Genomic DNA, 19,360 nt, shown 5'->3' on the forward strand with positions numbered 1-19,360 from the left:
AAGATTCATCCAACCAAATTCATTTTTTCAATGCTCCGTATTCCAGGTTTATGACTGCGGGACCACATTTTCCTGTTAGGGACGTTTGCGTCACTGATGTGTGTTTTTGGCACTCTAGCTCGCCCTGAAATTCCCAACTTATGAGGCTCTCTTCGTGTTGTTTTGATATTGATAGTATTCGTGAGAGCGACGCTCAGATCTGCAGTGACTTCTGCAGCTTTTGCCCTCTTATTTTTCGTCTCAAACCCCTTCAATGAGAGTCTGTCACGATGATGTTTTTCCGCTTGCCTTGTGTAGTATGAATCTTCGCTGTGGTGGCTCTTAAAATACCAAACATTCCACCTAGTTTGGTTACGGAAGCATTCACCATACAAGCGCCAACCATTTGCCCACGTTCGAAGTAACTTACTTCCTGCATAATGCACTCACAAGTACACAGAACTCTGTTCTAGCTATGACTGACAATTACAACGTATTTAGGATATTACGAGGGTGCAGTACGTGGTCAAAATGGTTCAAATGGTTCTGAGCACTATGGGACTTAACATCTGAGGTCATCAGTCCCCTAGAACTTAGAACTACTTAAACCTAACTGACCTAAGGACATCACACACATCCATTCCCGAGGCAGGATTCGAACCTGCGACCGTTGCAGTCGCGCGGTTCCAGACTGAAGCGCCTAGAACCGCTCGGCCACATCGGCCGGCCAGTACGTGGCCAAATACAACAGCGCAACCTGGAGGCTTGGCTAGGATCTGCATTTATGTTCAACCATGCGCTTCTGGCGTTGTTTCCATATTTTGTTCAATCCCTGTATTACTTTGAATAAAATAACGTTGAAACAGTGTGAGGTGGTCGAGAGCTGGAGCTCGCTTCGTTGTAGGTGGTGCAGTTCTACGAGACGTCGCTGGTGCGGCACGGCCTGATGGCGCTGGGGCCTACCGGTGCGGGCAAGACGACATGCATCCACTGCCTGATGCGCTCTCTCACTGAGATGGGCATGCCCCATCGCGAGATGCGCATGAACCCCAAGGCCATCACGGCGCCACAGATGTTCGGCCGCCTCGACGTCGCCACCAACGACTGGACTGACGGCATCTTCTCCACCCTCTGGCGCAAGACGCTCAAGGCCAAGAAGACGGACTACATCTGGCTGGTTCTCGACGGGCCTGTCGACGCCGTCTGGATCGAGAACCTCAACTCTGTGCTCGACGATAACAAGGTATTTTTCCGTAACTCTGAGGATCACAAGTATACGAGAATACTAACTTTTAATTGTGGCGCAGGGAGGAAAAGAGACCACCTTATAATTGAGTGATTAGCGCGTCTGACTGTCATGTGGAAGACCTAGGTTCAATTTCCAATACTGTCAGCGATTTTTTCGTTGTGGGAGTATTTAAAACGGGCTGCTTTCAGCGTCTAAGATCAGCTGAGCAGATTACTGAATGAGAAGTAGCGGTACCTAAGTCTGGAAAGTCGGCAACATTCATGAGAGCGGTGTGCTGCTACTCCATACTGGGTCCAAGTGACGCTATTGTGTAAAGTGCAATGTCTTATCTGTTCTCGCTGTAATTAGTTCGAAATCAGGCATACAATGAGTCTTGACACAACATTCCTACTTAATCGTGACAAGCAGCGCTCATTTCCTGTAGGTTAATAATCACGACAGTATGTTATTTTTTCTCTTGAAATTTTTCTACAAATTCGTTTTGGATAACATCTTTTCCCTGTGTCACTATCGTTTCTTTTTTTTCATCAGTCTTCCGAGACTGGTGTTACGCAGTGCGCCAGGAATTCCTCTTCTGCGTCAACTTCTCCATCTCAGAGTGGCAAAAAGGAAAGCTCCTATGCTCTGACCACAGATGAGCCAATGGGGTCCGACGAACTGTCGTCTCATCAACCAGTGTCTCATTTGGATGTGCTATGGAGGAGCGTGGATTAGACACTGCTCTCCCAGCTCTGCAGACCTGGAGCCACTTCTACATGGTCAAGTAGCTCCTCAGTTTGCACCACGAAGCTGAGTGGACTCCTTCCAGTCCCCCAAGCGAGGAAAAATCGCTGGCGGTACAGGGGACCGAAACCGGTTACCTCACATCACAGTCAGCAACGTTAATCTCTTTTTTTTTCCTTTCTGTTTCTCTCATTTTTTCTGTGTTAATGTCACGTGACGCCTCTTAAAATGCATCGACGAGAACTTCACTCATTGCTTTATTACAGAGAGTGACCTATGCCCTGACCGAACTAGCTGGGCTGCCGTTCCAGCTACCACTCAGCTAATGAGCAACCATTAGTCTTACGTAATTATTTTCTTACTTACCTACCTCTGCTCTGTCTTCTTGAACACAAGTGTAAAACTTTTAAGTAGTCGTCCATTTTAGATGCGCCCGAGTATTCAGATACTTAGTTTTATTTGTGTCTGTGGTGAGATTCTTGTTCCAACATCAGTTCAAAATTTCTGAAAATTTTAAACGTGTGTTAGCACGAAGGCGGTTTGTCGTCGAAGGTTCTTTGGGGGTGGATTACACTAATAGTACTGAAATGAAGAAAAGTTCGAAATATTTAAATTATGAATTTTATTTACAAAATTATACACAAAAATGTCATTCTAAGCACCTCGTAAACAAGTCTCTTTTTCCTGTGTAAATATTATTTAAAATTAATTGAGTCTGTCAGTTTCGATGACTTCACTGTCGAAATTTTGCCTCAGACTTCTGGAAACGATTTTGTAATTGCTGCTATTTGCAAAATGATTGCTTTTTGTGCAATATTCCAAGAGATGTCACACGTTTTAAACGTAGATAAATGCAGAGACAAGTGTATACTCAGCATTTCTGTAGTGTCCCATAAAAACCACATTACAGTAATCTTGTAGTTTGCTTAGTGCCACTATAATGTTGAAAGAAAAAATTGTTTCCTCATTCATATACGAGGTTAATCCCAAAAGTAAGGTCTCCTATTTTTTTTATAATTACAGAACTCTGTTTGCGTGGCAATTGGTCACACTGTTATGAAGAATGCTTCACGCGCTGTGTGTAAACATTAACACGCCGCGCTGAGGGGCCCAGTCTTGGCTTGGCAGCCGTTGGGAATGGAGCTCCCGTTGGATGTTACCGCCAAGTGCGAACTCCGCGTAGTTATTCTGTTTTAAACGAAAAGGGCACTGCGCCAATTGAAATCCATCGCCAATTGGCGGAAGTGTATGGTGAGTCGTACATGGATGTCAGAAACGTTCGTAAGTGGTGTAGAGAGTTCGCAGCTAGTCGGACCGAAATTCACGACTAACAAAGGAGCGGGAGACCGTCAATTTCTGAGGAGACAGAGTTGAAGGTTGAGCAAAGCATGCGTGAAGATCGGCTGATCACCCTGGATGATGTTTGCACGTTGGTTCCTGAGGTTTCCCGATGAACCGCTCACAGAATTTTAACGGAAATACTGAACTACCGGAAGGTGTGCGCAAGATGGGTGCCACGCATACTGACTGAGAACCACATGCGGCAGCGAGTTGATGCTTACCACGAATTTCTTCACCGCCTTGGAGCCGAACACGACAACTTTCTGGACTCAATTGCCACTGGTGACGAAACCTGGGCATACCACTTTACCAGAATGAGATTTTCACTCTGCAGCGGAGTGTGCGCTGATATGAAACTTCCTGGCAGATTAAAACTGTGTGCCCGACCGAGACTCGAACTCGGGACCTTTGCCTTTCGCGGGCAAGTGCTCTACCATCTGAGCTACCGAAGCACGACTCACGCACGGTACTCACAGCTTTACTTCTGCCAGTATCTCGTCTCCTACCTTCCAAACTTTACAGAAGCTCTCCTGCGAACCTTGCAGAACTAGCACTCCTGAAAGAAAGGATATTGCGGAGACATGGCTTAGCCACAGCCTGGGGGATGTTTCCAGAATGAGATTTTCACTCTTCAGCGGAGTGTGCGCTGATATGAAGCTTCCTGGCAGATTAAAACTGTGTGCCCGACCGAGACTCGAACTCGGGACCTTTGCCTTTCGCGGGCAAGTGCTCTACCATCTGAGCTACCGAAGCACGACTCACGCCCGGTACTCACAGCTTTACTTCTTTGGAAGGTAGCTCACAGGCTGGGTCGAACAACAATAACGTAAAAGAATTCATCCCAGAACCGCTGCTGAATGTGGGACTCAACAGTGGCGGGATTTATTAAGATTACTGTGTATCGCACTGAAAGTCTCGTTCCATTAACACTCATAAACACAGATTCCTACATTTTTACGCTCCAACCAGATATCTGCATGTGCAGTATCAGAAAATAGGCTACTGCCAAATGAACCGTTCCGTTTCCTGGGTTTAATATAATTCGAGCCGACAGAGACGATGGATATGGGGGAATGCACTTCACATAAGAAATCTCGCTTAGTATTCAAACAGAACATAGGACAAGAGATACCACTAGTAGTAGTATAATGACGGCGTCACACCACATTTGATACCAATTTGATATGAAAATTAATTAAATTTATCAATTAATAACCCCACTCACCCCCGCCCCCGACCATGTCCACACCCGCCCGCTGGGTGACGTCATGTGTTTTTCTCAGCAGCAGTGTGCCCAGCCCCTCCCCCTCCCCTCCCCCACTCCTCCCCTTCCCACAACCAACCTTATTGACAGAAATTTTGAATTTTGGCGGGAATTTTGAATTTTGGTGGGAATTTCTTTGTGCCGGGGCTGTGCTGTGCTGACATCCCATCCCACCCCACCCCCCACCCGTAAATTGATGGGAAATTAAAATTGGCATTACCCTTTCCGGGACTCGAATCCTGAATCCTCCTGAGCAGAAAGCCCAATTGAACTCTCCCCCCCCCCCCCCCCCCCCTCCTCCCGCCAACACAATTATACCACCAGAGGCATTTGGAATTGACGGAAAATTGAAAATGGCTGTAACACTTTAAATAACATAGTTCTTATGTAGGAAAACAGCGATCTGTAATTATTATAAATAAATTAAAAGCAGTCTCGATCACTTGACTTTTTTAATGGTGACCGATTTCGATCTTTTTGTCAGGTCAACTTTGCACCATGAATGTCTGCGGGAAGCGGTGGCGCATGGCAATCCTCTTGTTTGTGGCAGTACACCACCAGCCACAAGCAAGAGGACTGCCATGCGCCACTGCCTCCGGCAGACATTCATGATCGAAAGATACAACTCAAAAACTGACGATACCATACAACTGGTGTTATCCTGCTGGGAAAAAATTTCGCAATACCATTCGACACTAGCGACAGACACATTCAAACTTTACCCTACACCTACAAGCTTGCGGGAAAAAGGCTGGGGTGTAAGGTATTATCTTTATTCTTTTTGGCAGAAAATACATTCAACTGGTGAGATGCTGGTGTTGGACAGAGAAGAGTTTGAAAAGTGTATTACCTGTATACATACAGTATTATCGCTGTTTGACGTCAGAGTTCGCTACAGATTCCTGCTCAAAAACCATCCTGCAGCCCACACTACCACAACTCATGGGGAAAAAATGCGTCACAGTTCTAATTACACTTCGAAACTGTCGCGAAAAAACCAGCACTCATAATGAACTGGTCATAAAGCAGCACATGTACTGGGGAAAATCGTCGTCCTCAAAGACTGCATAGGGAGTGGTAGATGAACGTGCATTCTTCTCGATGTACAATCACAAACTGCTGAAAACCAAGGCCTTCTCACTTCCCTTCACACCTCCGCCTTCCCCACCCCTCCTTCCCTCGATCCACCTACGGGGTGGGAGACATGCTTCTTCAAATGGCCATATGCTCCGCAGAGGTTCTCGGGCCCCCGCTGCCCGCCCTTTGCTGTTTTTCTGCCGACCTGCGTACAACTGCAGGCCCCACCAGATCCTCCGTGCTCATTCGCGATATGTGGCATGCCTTTGAGGTGGCGGCCCTTATCACAAAAGGGAAATTTACAGGCATAACCTCGCCCATCTGGAGGACGATCCAGATGGCCAGCTTTCTACAATCAGGCTGCCGCCTTAAGGCGCGCTCCTACGCCAATACAGTAGCATGCATAATCAACTAAACAATAGGAGCTACAGGCATATTATTACTACTACCACTCCAGGCTGCTGCAGGTACGTTACACACGAACAGGAAAGAAATAAAAATAATGTCAGTTAACAGATCGTTAACGGAGATCGTAACGAAACAATAATACAGTATGCTGGTTAATTCGGTAGCGCAGCCGAAAATAAAAATTGGGTGATTTTAATGCTCTTCAACGACCGAAAAAACAGCATCGGTGAAATGATAGCAGTGATTGTCGACGCCGATAACTTCATCGTTTTAATTTACGGTTTCCCGACGAGAATAAATGTATCACACCAGCGATTGTGCACTGTAGATGTACGTTTATTGTCACATAGTCTAACGTTACACGTCGCACTGGGGGCGGTAGCAGAACCCCTTGGATCTGTTGATCTACCCACCGTTTTCACATGTAACACAGGAGTGATATATAGTGTGATATGGCCAGCTTACATTTGAAAGATTCGCTAAGCAGACAGGGAAGACACAAGAACAGACTACTCGAACTTCATTGCTTGTATTGGGGAAACTGCAACGGTATCTTTCCCCCCAAAAAATTAATCCTTTGTTCCGAAAAGTCAAATCTTACCAGAGTAGTGGACGAGAAATGTAATAATGCATTGTTGGACCTGATTAACGCTCCAAAACTCTACGAAAGACACGCTTTTGGAAGAAAATTGCATTAACATTAGTAGACTGAAGGTGAACGTAAAGCGACTATTTGCAAATAACAACAAATATTCATGGCTCAAGATCTGAAACAACTTTAACAAAGGCACATCCCACGCAACCATCTGGGAACGACTTGAGCGTATACGTAGAGCCTGGAACAACAATAGGACATAGCGCTTCCGAACAAATTAGAGGATGATTTCCTGAAACGCTAGGCTCCAGACTCAGTTGAACAACTCATTGCTGACTAAGACGAGGAAAAAGACCATTATTTGAACGAATGCTTTACTGTTACAGAATTCGACAGAGCCCTGTTACGAGGGTGAAGTAGCGTCCCAGGGCTGACAACATGCATTAGCGCATGCTATCTTCATTAATGCAGAAAGGCTGAAACCTATCCCAGAATAGAAGGCGTCACGAATAGTCCCGGTAGGAAATCATGGTAACCCACCTAATGAAGTAAACACATATAGGCCAATAACGCTCCTGAACTGTGTTCAGAAAGTACTGGAAAAGCAGTTGAAACATAGACTAGAGTGGCAGTACGAGCACCACAACACGTTCCCGAAACTTCGTCTGGTTTTCGGAGAGGAAATGACACGAACGAAACAATAACAAAATATCCAGATATGTCACAGAGGGACAAGCGTACCCACTTACGTTCCCATCGGTCACTGGTAGTAAGAAGTGGAAATGGCTATAAGGGGCTTTTAACGATAAGCATTGGACTACCAAAGTAATCAGTTATACCTTCCCTCATTTTCAGTGTATTTACGTTAGACCTACGCTGTATTTTGTCAAACAATGGAACAGTTTTACGGTTTGACGACGACCTGTGTATTTATTCAGCGCGTGCCACCCTTCATGATAGCCTGCATTATTGGGTGAACCTGTGTCTAGACTACACACTTATACGGAGAAGAATAGTTTCGATATATCACCTAGAAAGTCTTTTGATATATTCTTCACCAGACACAAGGCTTCTCCAAGAAGGCACTGAAGTTTGGGCCGCACGAACTAACAGTCAAGACAGTAGTCACGTATCTGACACTCCATATCGGCCACAAACTTCGGTGGGAGATTAATACACAGAAGCTGTCGTAATCTGCAAAAAGTCCTCTAATATACTGCGCGTTATCATGGGTGTGAGTCGATCCAATGCAGACATTGGATTAATACTATATCATGCCTTAGAACGTCTGTACGAGAATTGTGCTTGTCTTTATTTTGGATCAGTACAAAGCACTCAGGGTATACCTGGGAGCAATGTAGTCTACACCAGCCAATGCTGTTTCAGTCAAAGCAGATGAGTCTCATCTGTATCGACGACACGAATACCTAAGTGTGAAATGTCTGCTAAAACGGTGGCATTTCGTAGAAGACCAAATATTACGAGACGTCCACGCCTCAACGAGATTGTGCTACATGTACAGGTACTGGCTCAACAGAAGTCTCCCTCCTCTTACTGCCTTATACAAGGGCACTAGCCCACACAGATTAATCTGGTGGCAACTAGATTACCGTACCAGTATATTGGAGCCACAGTTGCATTTAACATAGGCTTCGGTTGTGGCTATTCAAATAATTGCGTTTTTACGGAGTATCTCTCCGAACATAATAATGCAAGAAACTTCATCTACACCAACACTTCGAAGACGAAGTTGGGTGTGTTTGAGGTTACTGGAATACCGGCTCTCACATTGGCATGTATTGCAAGCTACCTAAGGAACTAACCAAAGGAACAACCGGGCTTTTGGCTGTGCAACGATCCCTTCAGTATGCTACGAGCCCTTCAGTGTCTAGAACGTGACCGGCCGGAGTGGCCGGGCGGTTCTAGGCGCTACAGTCTGGAACCGCGCGACCGCTACGGTCGCAGGTTCGAATCCTGCCTCGGGCATGGATGTGTGTGATGTCCTTAGGTTAGTCAGGTTTAACTAGTTCTAAGTTCTCGGGGACTGATGACCTCAGCAGTTAAGTCCCACAGTGCTCAGAGCCATTTGAACCATTTTTTTCTAGAACTTGGGCTAGAAGTTTCCAGATCAGTCCTAGATGTATTAAGACATCTGCGCACTGGACGATACAACCATGTGATGGGTAAAAGCACTCTGTGCCATCCCTGGGTAAGGAACAGTAGACAGTCTAGCCAAAGCAATCGTCTATGACGGAGAGAAACGACACGTGGAATTGTCGTCTACGGACGTTTTAAAAATTATGAAATCAATAATCAGTGTGAAGTGAAACTCAGAATGTCAAGAGACCTCTCAATACAAGGGCAGAGGTTGTGCCAAAGTGAACCCGATGCCGATTATCTACTTCTGACACGAGGAACATCGATGTTCTAGAAGCATCATGACCCCACACTGAACCATGGCTGTTACAGGAAGCATCGACATCACATTGGTCCGGTCGTATCCGATTTGTGCGGTTAGGCGATGTCAGTCACATCATACAATGAAAGCTTTCACGGCTGGTACCGACATCACTAAAAGCTTCTGGGCTAGTAGGCCGTGGTCGATGTATAAAATTTTCTCCTAACATTTCCTCTCCGACGTCTTCAGAGGTAAAGTGGTGAACTACACCAGAGCTCGAGGGATCACCGAACATACGGGCATCTAGAGGCACCACAGTCCATCACGTGACTTCGGCTACGAGATTATTAGCGCCAACATTTTCAATTGAAAGTAATCGATCGAACAATCTTACACTCCATTGTTGACATCCAAATTCTACTTAATTGAACACCTTTTTTTTATCCTGCCCACTCGACTAGTATATAGTGCCTAGGGATCTGTTTTCTCGGATCGCTAGATAACAATTCCAGCAAATCGTATTAATGGAGTTTATTACAGTAAGTTAAATTGACAATACTTAACTTTGCATTTCACAAAAGTGTGTCGAAAGCAAATGGCGACATGCAAATAATCAATGTCTTTCGGTATATACAATTTCATTGCAAGTAACACAATACAGTTCTTACGTCACTGCTGTAGCGTTTGTATGACGGCTCGTCGTCCACTCCGGTCGCGGCCGGGCGGCTAGGCTTCGTCTAGGGGCCGCTCCTGTCTTGGTGTCGACCTAGTCAGCGTACTGTTGGCTAGTCAGCGTACTATTGGCTGACGTCGTCTCACAGCCCTCTTTGCTCTTCCGTTCTTGATCGTCGCGCCGGCGCCTATCGTTACGCCGGAACATTTCTCTTTTCTGTTAAAATTATTATGGTGTTTATAAACCTCAATAGTCTCTCTATACTTACGGGCATGATAATGCGAAGTTCCCGACATGACTCTCGTCTCAGCGAATTTTATTTCATGGTCACCTTCCTGGTAAAGATATTCCACTACGACCGCAATTCCTCTTGTGTTCAACCACACGGGTGTTCACAGTTCTTTTTGTGGTCCTACAGAAACCAGTTCACAACTACAAGGAATTTTATGTACTCCCGGTGTAGCCTAACGATGCCGTACATCTTCAGCCGATCTTAAACATTCTTTAATCTTCCCGGTGGGTGTGAAGGTAGTTTCTACGCCGTATTTGCTCAACACTTTCCCAATACAGTCTGTAATGGTATTGTTGAACGGAAGGAAAACTTTCCTTTTGGGCTGCCGTCGAGCCTCATAGACCGTGGTTCTCTCAACAGTTGTTGTTGTTGTGGTCTTCATTCCTGAGACTGGTCTGATGCAGCTCTCCTCTCAACGGTATCAGTACAAAAATACAGTTTACAATGCAGAGGGAGAACAATGGCCAGCTGAATTTCTTGGATGTCTCTCTTGTCAAACGAGGGGACGGGACGTTGGGCCATAGAGTAAACAGAAAATCCACCCATACTGACCGTTACCTGCAAAAAGATTCTGACCACCACCCCAGACAAAGAAAAGGTGTGATTAAAACCTTGCTGGACTGGGCGCACAAAATTTGTGAACCGACTCATTTAAAAGATGAGCTTGAATATCTACAGTCGCAATTCAAGAAGAGTGGTTATTCGAACAAGGAGTTAGACCCAGTACTAGGGAGAGAATCAGGATCGACAGGAACGACGGCCGGCCAAAGGGAAAATTTTCCTTCCGTTCTTCAGTAAGATTAGAGATCGCATTGGGAAAGTGTTGAGCAATTACGGTATGGATCTACCTTCAGAACTACCAGAAAGATAAAAGAATGTTTAAGATCGGCAAAAGATATACGACATCATTTAGGTACTCCGAGTGCATATAATATTCCTTGTAGTTGTAGACTGGTTTGTACTGGTAACACAAAAACAAGTGTTAACACCCATCTGGTTGAACACAAGAGGAATTGGTTAGGCACTGGACTCGCATTCGGGAGGACGACGGTTCAATCCCGCGTCCGGCCATCCTGATTTAGGTTTTCCGTGATTTCCCTAAATCACTCCAGGCAAATGCCGGGATGGCTCCTCTGAAAGGGCACGGCCGACTTCCTTCCCAATCCCTCCCTAATCCGATGAGACCGATGACCACGCTGTCTGGTCTCCTTCCCCAAACCAACCAACCAACCACAAGAGGAATTGCCGCCTGTGGCATAAGGAGAAATCGGCCGTAGCGGAACATCTTTACCAAGAGGGTGATCATGAAACATAGTTCACTGAGACGACTGTCATATCAAAAACATCGCATTATCATGCGCGTATATATAGAGAGACTATTGAAATTTATAAACACTACAATAATATTAACAGAAAAGAGGAAGATGCTAAATTAGATGAAATTTGGATGTCAACATTGCAACGTAAGAATGATGAGCGATTACTTTCAATCGAAAATGTTCGCGTTACCAGAGCCGACGTCACGTGATGGACTGTGGTTGCCTCTACAGTGCCCATATATTCGGTGCTCCTCGAGTTCTGGTTGCACTTCGGCACTTTACCTATGAAGACGTCGGAGAAGAAACGTTAGGAGAGAATATTATACATCGACAACGGCCTATTAGCCCGCAAGTTTGTTGTGATGTCAGTCACATCAGTCTTGACTGCACGAAAGGATACATAGTCAGGTCATCATCCGTTGATGTTTGCTGACGTGTATCACGGTGGTGCTCTGCTTGAAAGACTTAAGAATATGTGGCTTTTCCTCTGCATTTTTATTGAAAAAGCGGATCAACTTTTAATATGTGATTCTACAGTAATTTTATATTTCTATTGTTCCACAGTGTATTAAATCCTAGGTGCACATTGCTCTTCAGTGTGTTAATCTTATATGTTTGATGATGGTTGTATGAGTCCTATTCAGATGACAAAATACAAAATAAAAAAGCCGATAAGTATGCTCCTAGAGAGCAGTACTTATACTAACAGTACGTTTATTTCCATACGCGGCCAACAGAGAGCAGCACTGTTCAACATTTCTGGAGATACTTAACGAGAGTCTTGAGAATTTGGCTATTTTTCTCCGAGAGTCTCGAGCGAGACAGAATACTGTCCCTAGTTAAGCGATCTAATCTGTGTGTTAAACGGGTGAATTCACCACTTATAATAAAAAATGCCATATTTCTTTTGTAATATTCAGTATAATTTAGTTCTCATTCTGTCAATCCTAGTCAGTAACTACTCCGCTAGATAGATAACCATTCGCGTCTATGGCTGATGTAGCTATTTTACATCTAAACCAAAACGTAGGGTGGCTCATTACATTATATTTATTAGATATTGATCAGTTTACATCGTCTGCAGCTACCTTGCACATAATATTACAGGCATGTACCTAGGTTTAAGAGAGACAGTGCTAATAATCAGTTGTTCTTCATTTAGAGTGACTGGGTCGCAATGGCAAAGTCAAACATCACGCAAGAAATGACTTTATTGCTCACACGACGCGTCTAGAAATTTATTACCGTCAGATATCTACAAAAAAGCAGATACATAAATTTTTTATATAACATAGTAGTTGACAGCTATAGCATTCCACTTTGATATCACTTGGCACAAACTGTACTACACCTACCCAGGAACGATAGCTGCACATAGATATGGCGTTTCAAGTTGTACGTGAAACAGACATTCGCAGACTAGAGACACAATTCTGCAGAGTCCGGACCAAGAAGCAATTTTTGCTATCTGGTGGGATTACGTGGCGCCAAGGCACATCAACTGATCTACATTTTTATATCTTGTGTCTGATGGCTGTGAACCAACTTACTTTAAAAGAATTTTTTTCTTTATGAAAGTGGCCATTACGACTCTACTGTGATAAAAGGTTACACAAAATATTCGGGAGTATTACGGGGTGCCACTTATCGTCAAAAGCTACAGTCACAACAACAGTGCGATATGACAAGCGTCATAAAGTTAAAATATAAAATAGCAATACAAACATACGCCACAAATCTAAATACAGGTAGTTCGACAGGGGATAACAATATTGTTAAAACTAGGACAGTCCGTCTGTCAGACTCAACTTCGGTACCAGAAAGTACCCAGTATGCGCTACTGTGCTTACATAAAATAGAAGAACAATTATTTTGCACATGAACACAACCTGTTTTTTATGAAACAGGAAATATTTTAGTAGAAAAAAAATCCATCGTGAGGGATAACTTGTCATGTCCATATAAAACTAAGAAATTTTCATGGACCCTCGTCACCAGTTTAGCAAAGGCCTCGTCGCCACCGCTGATGAGGCCAAGTTAGCATTATTGTTACGGTAGGTCGAGTATGTGAGTTCGTGAAACAGCTTCTGGTGCAGGACACCGGTAAGACAATTGCTCCCTGCCACTGTTACACAGCTATGCTCCAGGGTCAGGTAACAGGATAGGAGAACGAAGGTTCCACAACACTCCAACAACTTAGTAACAAAGTCACACAAATGAGTTAAAAAGGTTTATTTATCTTTGTGACTAGTTGAATGATTTAAGTCTGCAGCACTGCATGTAATATAACACAAAACAGGCCCTTAATGGCTAAGTGCAAATAATCGTAGGTAAACTTCACAGTACTTAGAAAATGCAATTTACAACTCCTGTCTCTTCACTTCTAAGAGTTCACTAAACGACGTTCCCTGTCTAAGTGAGTCCTGGACGATGATCTATAGCCAAGCGGGCGAGAGCTGCTCTTCTGTCTTCCGAGGAGGCTTCTGTCCGTTGTCATCCGGTCATTGGCGAATTGAACTCGGCCCGCGACTGGCCGAGGTGAAGTCGATATCTTCATCTTCAGCGCCGCCCTTGGCGCTGATGGAATTCGCGCAAGTGACGAGACTCTATGGCAGCGGCACCAGCTTGCGTCTTTGTGCCTACGGTGCTTTTGCCCTGGCTGTGTCTTGTTCGGACGACATTGCAGAAATATTATTTGGTCCCATGTACCGCCATAGCTTCAAATGGCTCTGAGCACTATGGGACTTAACATCTGAGGTCATCAGTCCCCTAAAACTTAGAACTACTTAAACCTAACTAACCTAAGGACATCACACACATCCATGCCCGAGGCAGGAATCGAACCTCCGACCGTAGCAGTCGCGCGGTTCCGGACCGATACGCCTAGAACCGCTCGGCCACAGCGTCTGGCTACCGCCGTAGCACATAGTGCCATATAGCGTATAAAGCACATAGTGTAATCGTACATCCCAAACAATATAAGTTACATACGGTAGGTGCTAGAGAGGGAAAAAGGTGGGGAGGAGAGAGAGGAGGAAACCGGGCACTTACCGTATCCGTAACCAGAAATCGGAGAATTTTAGAGTAACGTTTATTGCAGGTACAGAAACACCTGCCTGTTTCACCAGGTAAATTAATTTTAAATACGGCAGTTGTCGTTACGATACCGCAACTTTGGGCCTTGTCGGATGCTCACTAATTTAAGGCTGCTTGCAGACGCTGACGCTGGCCAACGGCGACCGCATCACGATGGCTCCCAACTGCAAGTTGCTGTTCGAGCCGGACAACGTGGACAACGCCTCGCCGGCGACGGTGTCGCGCATGGGGATGGTCTTCATCAGCGCCTCCTCTCTGCGCTGGAGGCCAATCGTAGAGGGTTGGCTGCGCAAGCGTTCCGAGGGCGAGTACGCCGTGCTGTCGCACCTCTTCGATGGCATCTACGATGACCTGCATACCTTCGTGCAGGTCCGGCTGCACGCCAAGATGCCCATACTAGAGGCGATATATATTCGCCAGTGCGTCGACGTGTTGCAGGTGAAGTGTTTCTACCTACTATCATGCAGATAAGTGCAAATGCGAATATCGTATGTGATACAGCATGGCGCAAATCGTAAAAAGACTGGGCGTGATCGCGACACGAACTGCTCGAGCGGGTCCACGAGAAATACGGGTCCCGCAACGAACTTGAGACGTCACACTAGTCGCCTTACTGCTCGGCTCCGTGCAGGGCCCAGGATCAATCAGTATGTCAATCAAAAGGTAACCATCGAAAGCCTGAACTTTGTCGCGTGCTATCGTTAGGAATTATCAAACTCGCCCAAAAGAGCTACTCGCTCCCGGCCGGAGACTGCTGCTGGCGCTCGTATGACCTGCCTGCAGAGTCACGTGCTGCAATGTGTGCATTGCGACTTGTCTTCCTCGTGGGCCGCACTGCTCAAACAGTTTACGGCACAGCTCGAGAAATCTCTGGCTATGCTCGATCTTATAATCACCATGTCATCTGCTCACTTCTATTGCTACTACCTCCATGGCGTGTTTTATGGTTATTTATGTACTATGGAATTTAGTGAACTGTGAGACATAGCCATTAGTCTCTTCTAGGATACAGGTACTATCCAAAAACACCAACTAATCAACCATGTATCTCTCCTAAAAGTCGTCAGGCGCGTCAGGTGTTTTGGCTGATATTTTCTGCCAGGCTAAACAGATACTACTCATCACAAGTTTCATGCGATCCGTCCCGAAATTTACCCACCCACCAACTTTAAATTCAAGGCGGGTACCAGGTTGAGATTCATTGGGAGAGTGCTTAGAAAATGTAGTCCATCAACAAAGGAGGTGGCTTACAAAACACTCGTTCGACCTATACTTGAGTATTGCTCATCAGTGTGGGATCCGTACCAGATCGGTTTGACGGAGGAGATAGAGAAGATCCAAAGAAGAGCGGCGCGTTTCGTCACAGGGTTATTTGGTAACCGTGATAGCGTTACGGAGATGTTTAATAAACTCAAGTGGCAGACTCTGCAAGAGAGGCGCTCTGCATCGCGGTGTAGCTTGCTCGCCAGGTTTCGAGAGGGTGCGTTTCTGGATGAGGTATCGAATATATTGCTTCCCCCTACTTATACCTCCCGAGGAGATCACGAATGTAAAATTAGAGAGATTAGAGCACGCACGGAGGCTTTCAGACAGTCGTTCTTCCCGCGAACCATACGCGACTGGAACAGGAAAGGGAGGTAATGACAGTGGCACGTAAAGTGCCCTCCGCCACACACCGTTGGGTGGCTTGCGTAGTATAAATGTAGATGTAGATGTAGATGTAGAACCCACCCATTCCACCTCATAAAGGCTCACTCTCCCTCGCCTACCCATATTTCCCTGCTCCTATCCCCCATTTCCCCTTCAAATATTGGCATCACCAATACTCTCCCCATTCTCGTTTTCCAACAGCCTTCTCTGCCCCATTGATACCACGCATCAGTCCTCCATCCTTATCTGCTCCTCACTAAACCTTATCTCCTCCAACATAGGGTCCCAATCCCAGAGCAGGTCCTTCCTGTTTTAGTGGCAGTGAAGTGCTTCTTTTTAAGATCAATGATTTTTTAACTCCATTTTAAAAGTTTTAAACGTACCCTTGTTGTTTTCCGTTGTACCCTTTTATTATTACTGGTTTTAATTTCAAGATGAACTACTTGTTTCACATACACATGAATGCTTCAATTAATTTCTCCCATCCCAAATCTTTAAATCTGTGTAAATATCTCACATTTATGATTTATTTTTACTTGTCCAGCTGGCTGAAGAGTGGGTTGACAGTACGGCTGAGAGACCCCCCCCCCTCCTCGCCCCCTTCCCATACGGGCGAGACGGAATGAATGAAATAACAACAAAGGGAAAAAAAGTTCATGCGACGCTCAATGCCAACAGAAAACGTCGTTTTGCTACCTGTTGCAAACAAAATTATTTTTAAAATGGAATTTTACGTGCCCACTCGATAGTGGAGTCCCACATTACTGTAGTACGGTATTGGTTTTGTCAATATATATTAGCAAGGACAGAACAACTCCAAGAATAATGAGTGCTGTAGCAGCGACTGACAAGGAGAACACTTGGCAATCGGCTTTTTGAATTTTTTTATATTTATGGTGCGTGAAATTCAGAAATGAAATATCAGTTTACAAAGCAGTTCAATGCAATTCTCAAAAACTCGCGAAAGAATCAACTTTGAAGTCCTTTCGTGTGTCTTGAATACCCGAAAGTAAGACCGGTTCATCGACAGACAGCACAACGCAGTGGTAGTGTACTTGCCCGCCACCCCCCTCCACCCCACCCTTCTACGTGGACTTCAAGGGTTTGATTTCCGCTGTGCTAAAAAGGTGCGTATTCAATTTGCATTTCCGTGAATGTTTCTTTAGTTGAAACAAACTTTATTAACAATATTTTATAAAAGGATTAGTAATTAAAAATATATATTTGCTGAATTTTATGTGTGATATGTAATTAGAAATAAGACGACGTGCGTTTTTCATAAAAATAACAATTAGATATGTGTTATTAGCGCATGTTTGATAAATTTTATATTCAGACTGAACTGGACGAAAAAGACGAAAAGAGGAAGACATCGAAGCGATTCAGAAGCGTGGTGCTAGATTTGTTACCGGTATGCTCGAGCAGCTCGCAAGTATTGCGGAGATGCTACGTGAACTCAAATGGAAATCCCTGGTGGGAAGACGATGTTCTTTTCGCGAGGCACTATTGAGGAAATTTAGAAAACTAGCATTTCAGACAGACTGCAGAATGTTTCTACTGCCGCCAACGTAATTTTGTGCGTGGACTACAAAGATAAGAGGAAGGAAATTACGGCTCGTACGGAGCCTTGTAGATAGTCGTCTTTTGCGTCGTTTTGTTTGCGAGTGGAACAGGAAAGGCGACTGTTAGTGCTATGTGGTACACTCTGCCACTCACCGTCCGATGGCTTGCGGTACACGTATGTTGACATAGACGTGGATGTTAATGAAATTTGAGGGACGCTTCTCATAATTTAATCCCTCGAACAGAGCGATGTTTGGGATAAAAACTTGTAAACTTTGAAGGTCCCATCGCGTTATTGCTATAATAGATCCTGAGAAATCAGTTCCCAGAACAACCACCTCTGGCCGAAAATAACGGCCTTGATACGCCTGGCCATTGAGTCAAACAGAGCTTGGATGGCGCGTACAGGTACAGCTGCCCATGCAGCTTGAACACGATACCACAGTTCATCAAGGGTAGTGACTGGTGTATTGTGACGAGCCAATTGCTCGGCCACCATTGACCAGACGTTTTCAATTGGTGAGAGATCTGGAGAGAGTGCTGGCCAGGGCAGCAGTCGAACATTTTCTGTACCCACAAAGGCCAGTACAGGACCTGCAACATGCGGTCATGCATTATCCTGCTGAAATGTAGGGTTTCGCAGGGATCGAATGAAGGGTAGAGCCACGGGTCGTAACACATCTGAAATGTAACGTCCACTGTTCAAAGTGCCGCTAATGCGAACGAGAGGTGACCGACACGTGTAACCAATGGCACCCCATACCATCACGCCGGGTGATACGCCAGTATGACGATGACGAATACACACTTCCATTGTGCGTTCACCGCGATATCGCTAAACACGGATGCGACCATCATGATACTGTAAACAGAACCTGGATTCATCCGAAAAAATGACGTTTTGCCATTCGTGCACCCAGGTTCGTCGTTGAGTACACCATCGCAGGCGCTTCTGTCTGTGATGCAGCGTCAAGGGTAACCGCAGCCATGGTCACCGAGCTGATAGTCCATGTTGCTGCAAACGTCGTCGAACGTTCGGGCGGATAGTTGTTGTCTTTCAAACGTATCCATCTGTTGACTCATGGATCGAGACGTGGCTGCACGATCCCTTACAGCCATGCGGATGAGATGCCTGTCATCTCGACTGCTAATGATACGAGGCCGTTGGGATCCAGCACGGCGTTCCGTATTACCCTCCTGAACCCACCGAGTCCATATTTTGCTAACAGTCATTGGATCTCGACCAACGCAAGCAGCAATGTCGCGATACGATAAACCGCAATCGCGATAGGCTACAATCCGACCTTTATCAAAGTCGGAAACGTGATTTCTCCTCCTTACACGAGGCATCACAACAACGTTTCACCAGGCAACGCCGGTCAACTGCTGTTTGTGTATGAGAAATCGGTTGGAAACTACCTTCATCTCAGCACGTTGTAGATTTCGCCACCAGCGCCAACCTTGTGTGAATGCTTTGAAAAGCTAATCATTTGCATATCACAGCATCTTCTTCGTGTCGGTTAAATTTCGCGTCTGTAGCACGTCATCTTCGTGGTGTAGCAATGTTAATGGCCAGTAGTGTACATTCAGGAAATGATTAAACAGATCTTGATTATAATAGAGCTGAAACTGTTGTGATGCAGTTGTCAAAGTCAGTACTAAATAAAGGTCACATATCTTTGTAAATGGATAAACGGTATGCTTTAACAGAAAAAATATACCGGGAGATTTCA

At 45.1% G+C, this 19,360-nt stretch overlaps 1 protein-coding gene across 1 annotated transcript in view; it reads left to right on the plus strand.

The window, feature by feature from the left end:
- The window catches only part of LOC124594242 (dynein axonemal heavy chain 8-like), a 619,801-nt gene that overhangs the window by 326,544 nt on the left and 273,897 nt on the right, over positions 1-19,360 (plus strand). Inside the window, exons 25-26 of the mRNA XM_047132606.1 lie at positions 884-1,222; positions 14,535-14,852. Of these exons, the coding sequence (XP_046988562.1) occupies positions 884-1,222; positions 14,535-14,852 (657 nt within the window). The remainder of the gene's footprint in view (positions 1-883; positions 1,223-14,534; positions 14,853-19,360) is intronic.

Source organism: Schistocerca americana, chromosome 2, assembly GCF_021461395.2.
Source record: "Schistocerca americana isolate TAMUIC-IGC-003095 chromosome 2, iqSchAmer2.1, whole genome shotgun sequence".
NCBI lineage: Eukaryota > Metazoa > Arthropoda > Insecta > Orthoptera > Acrididae > Schistocerca > Schistocerca americana.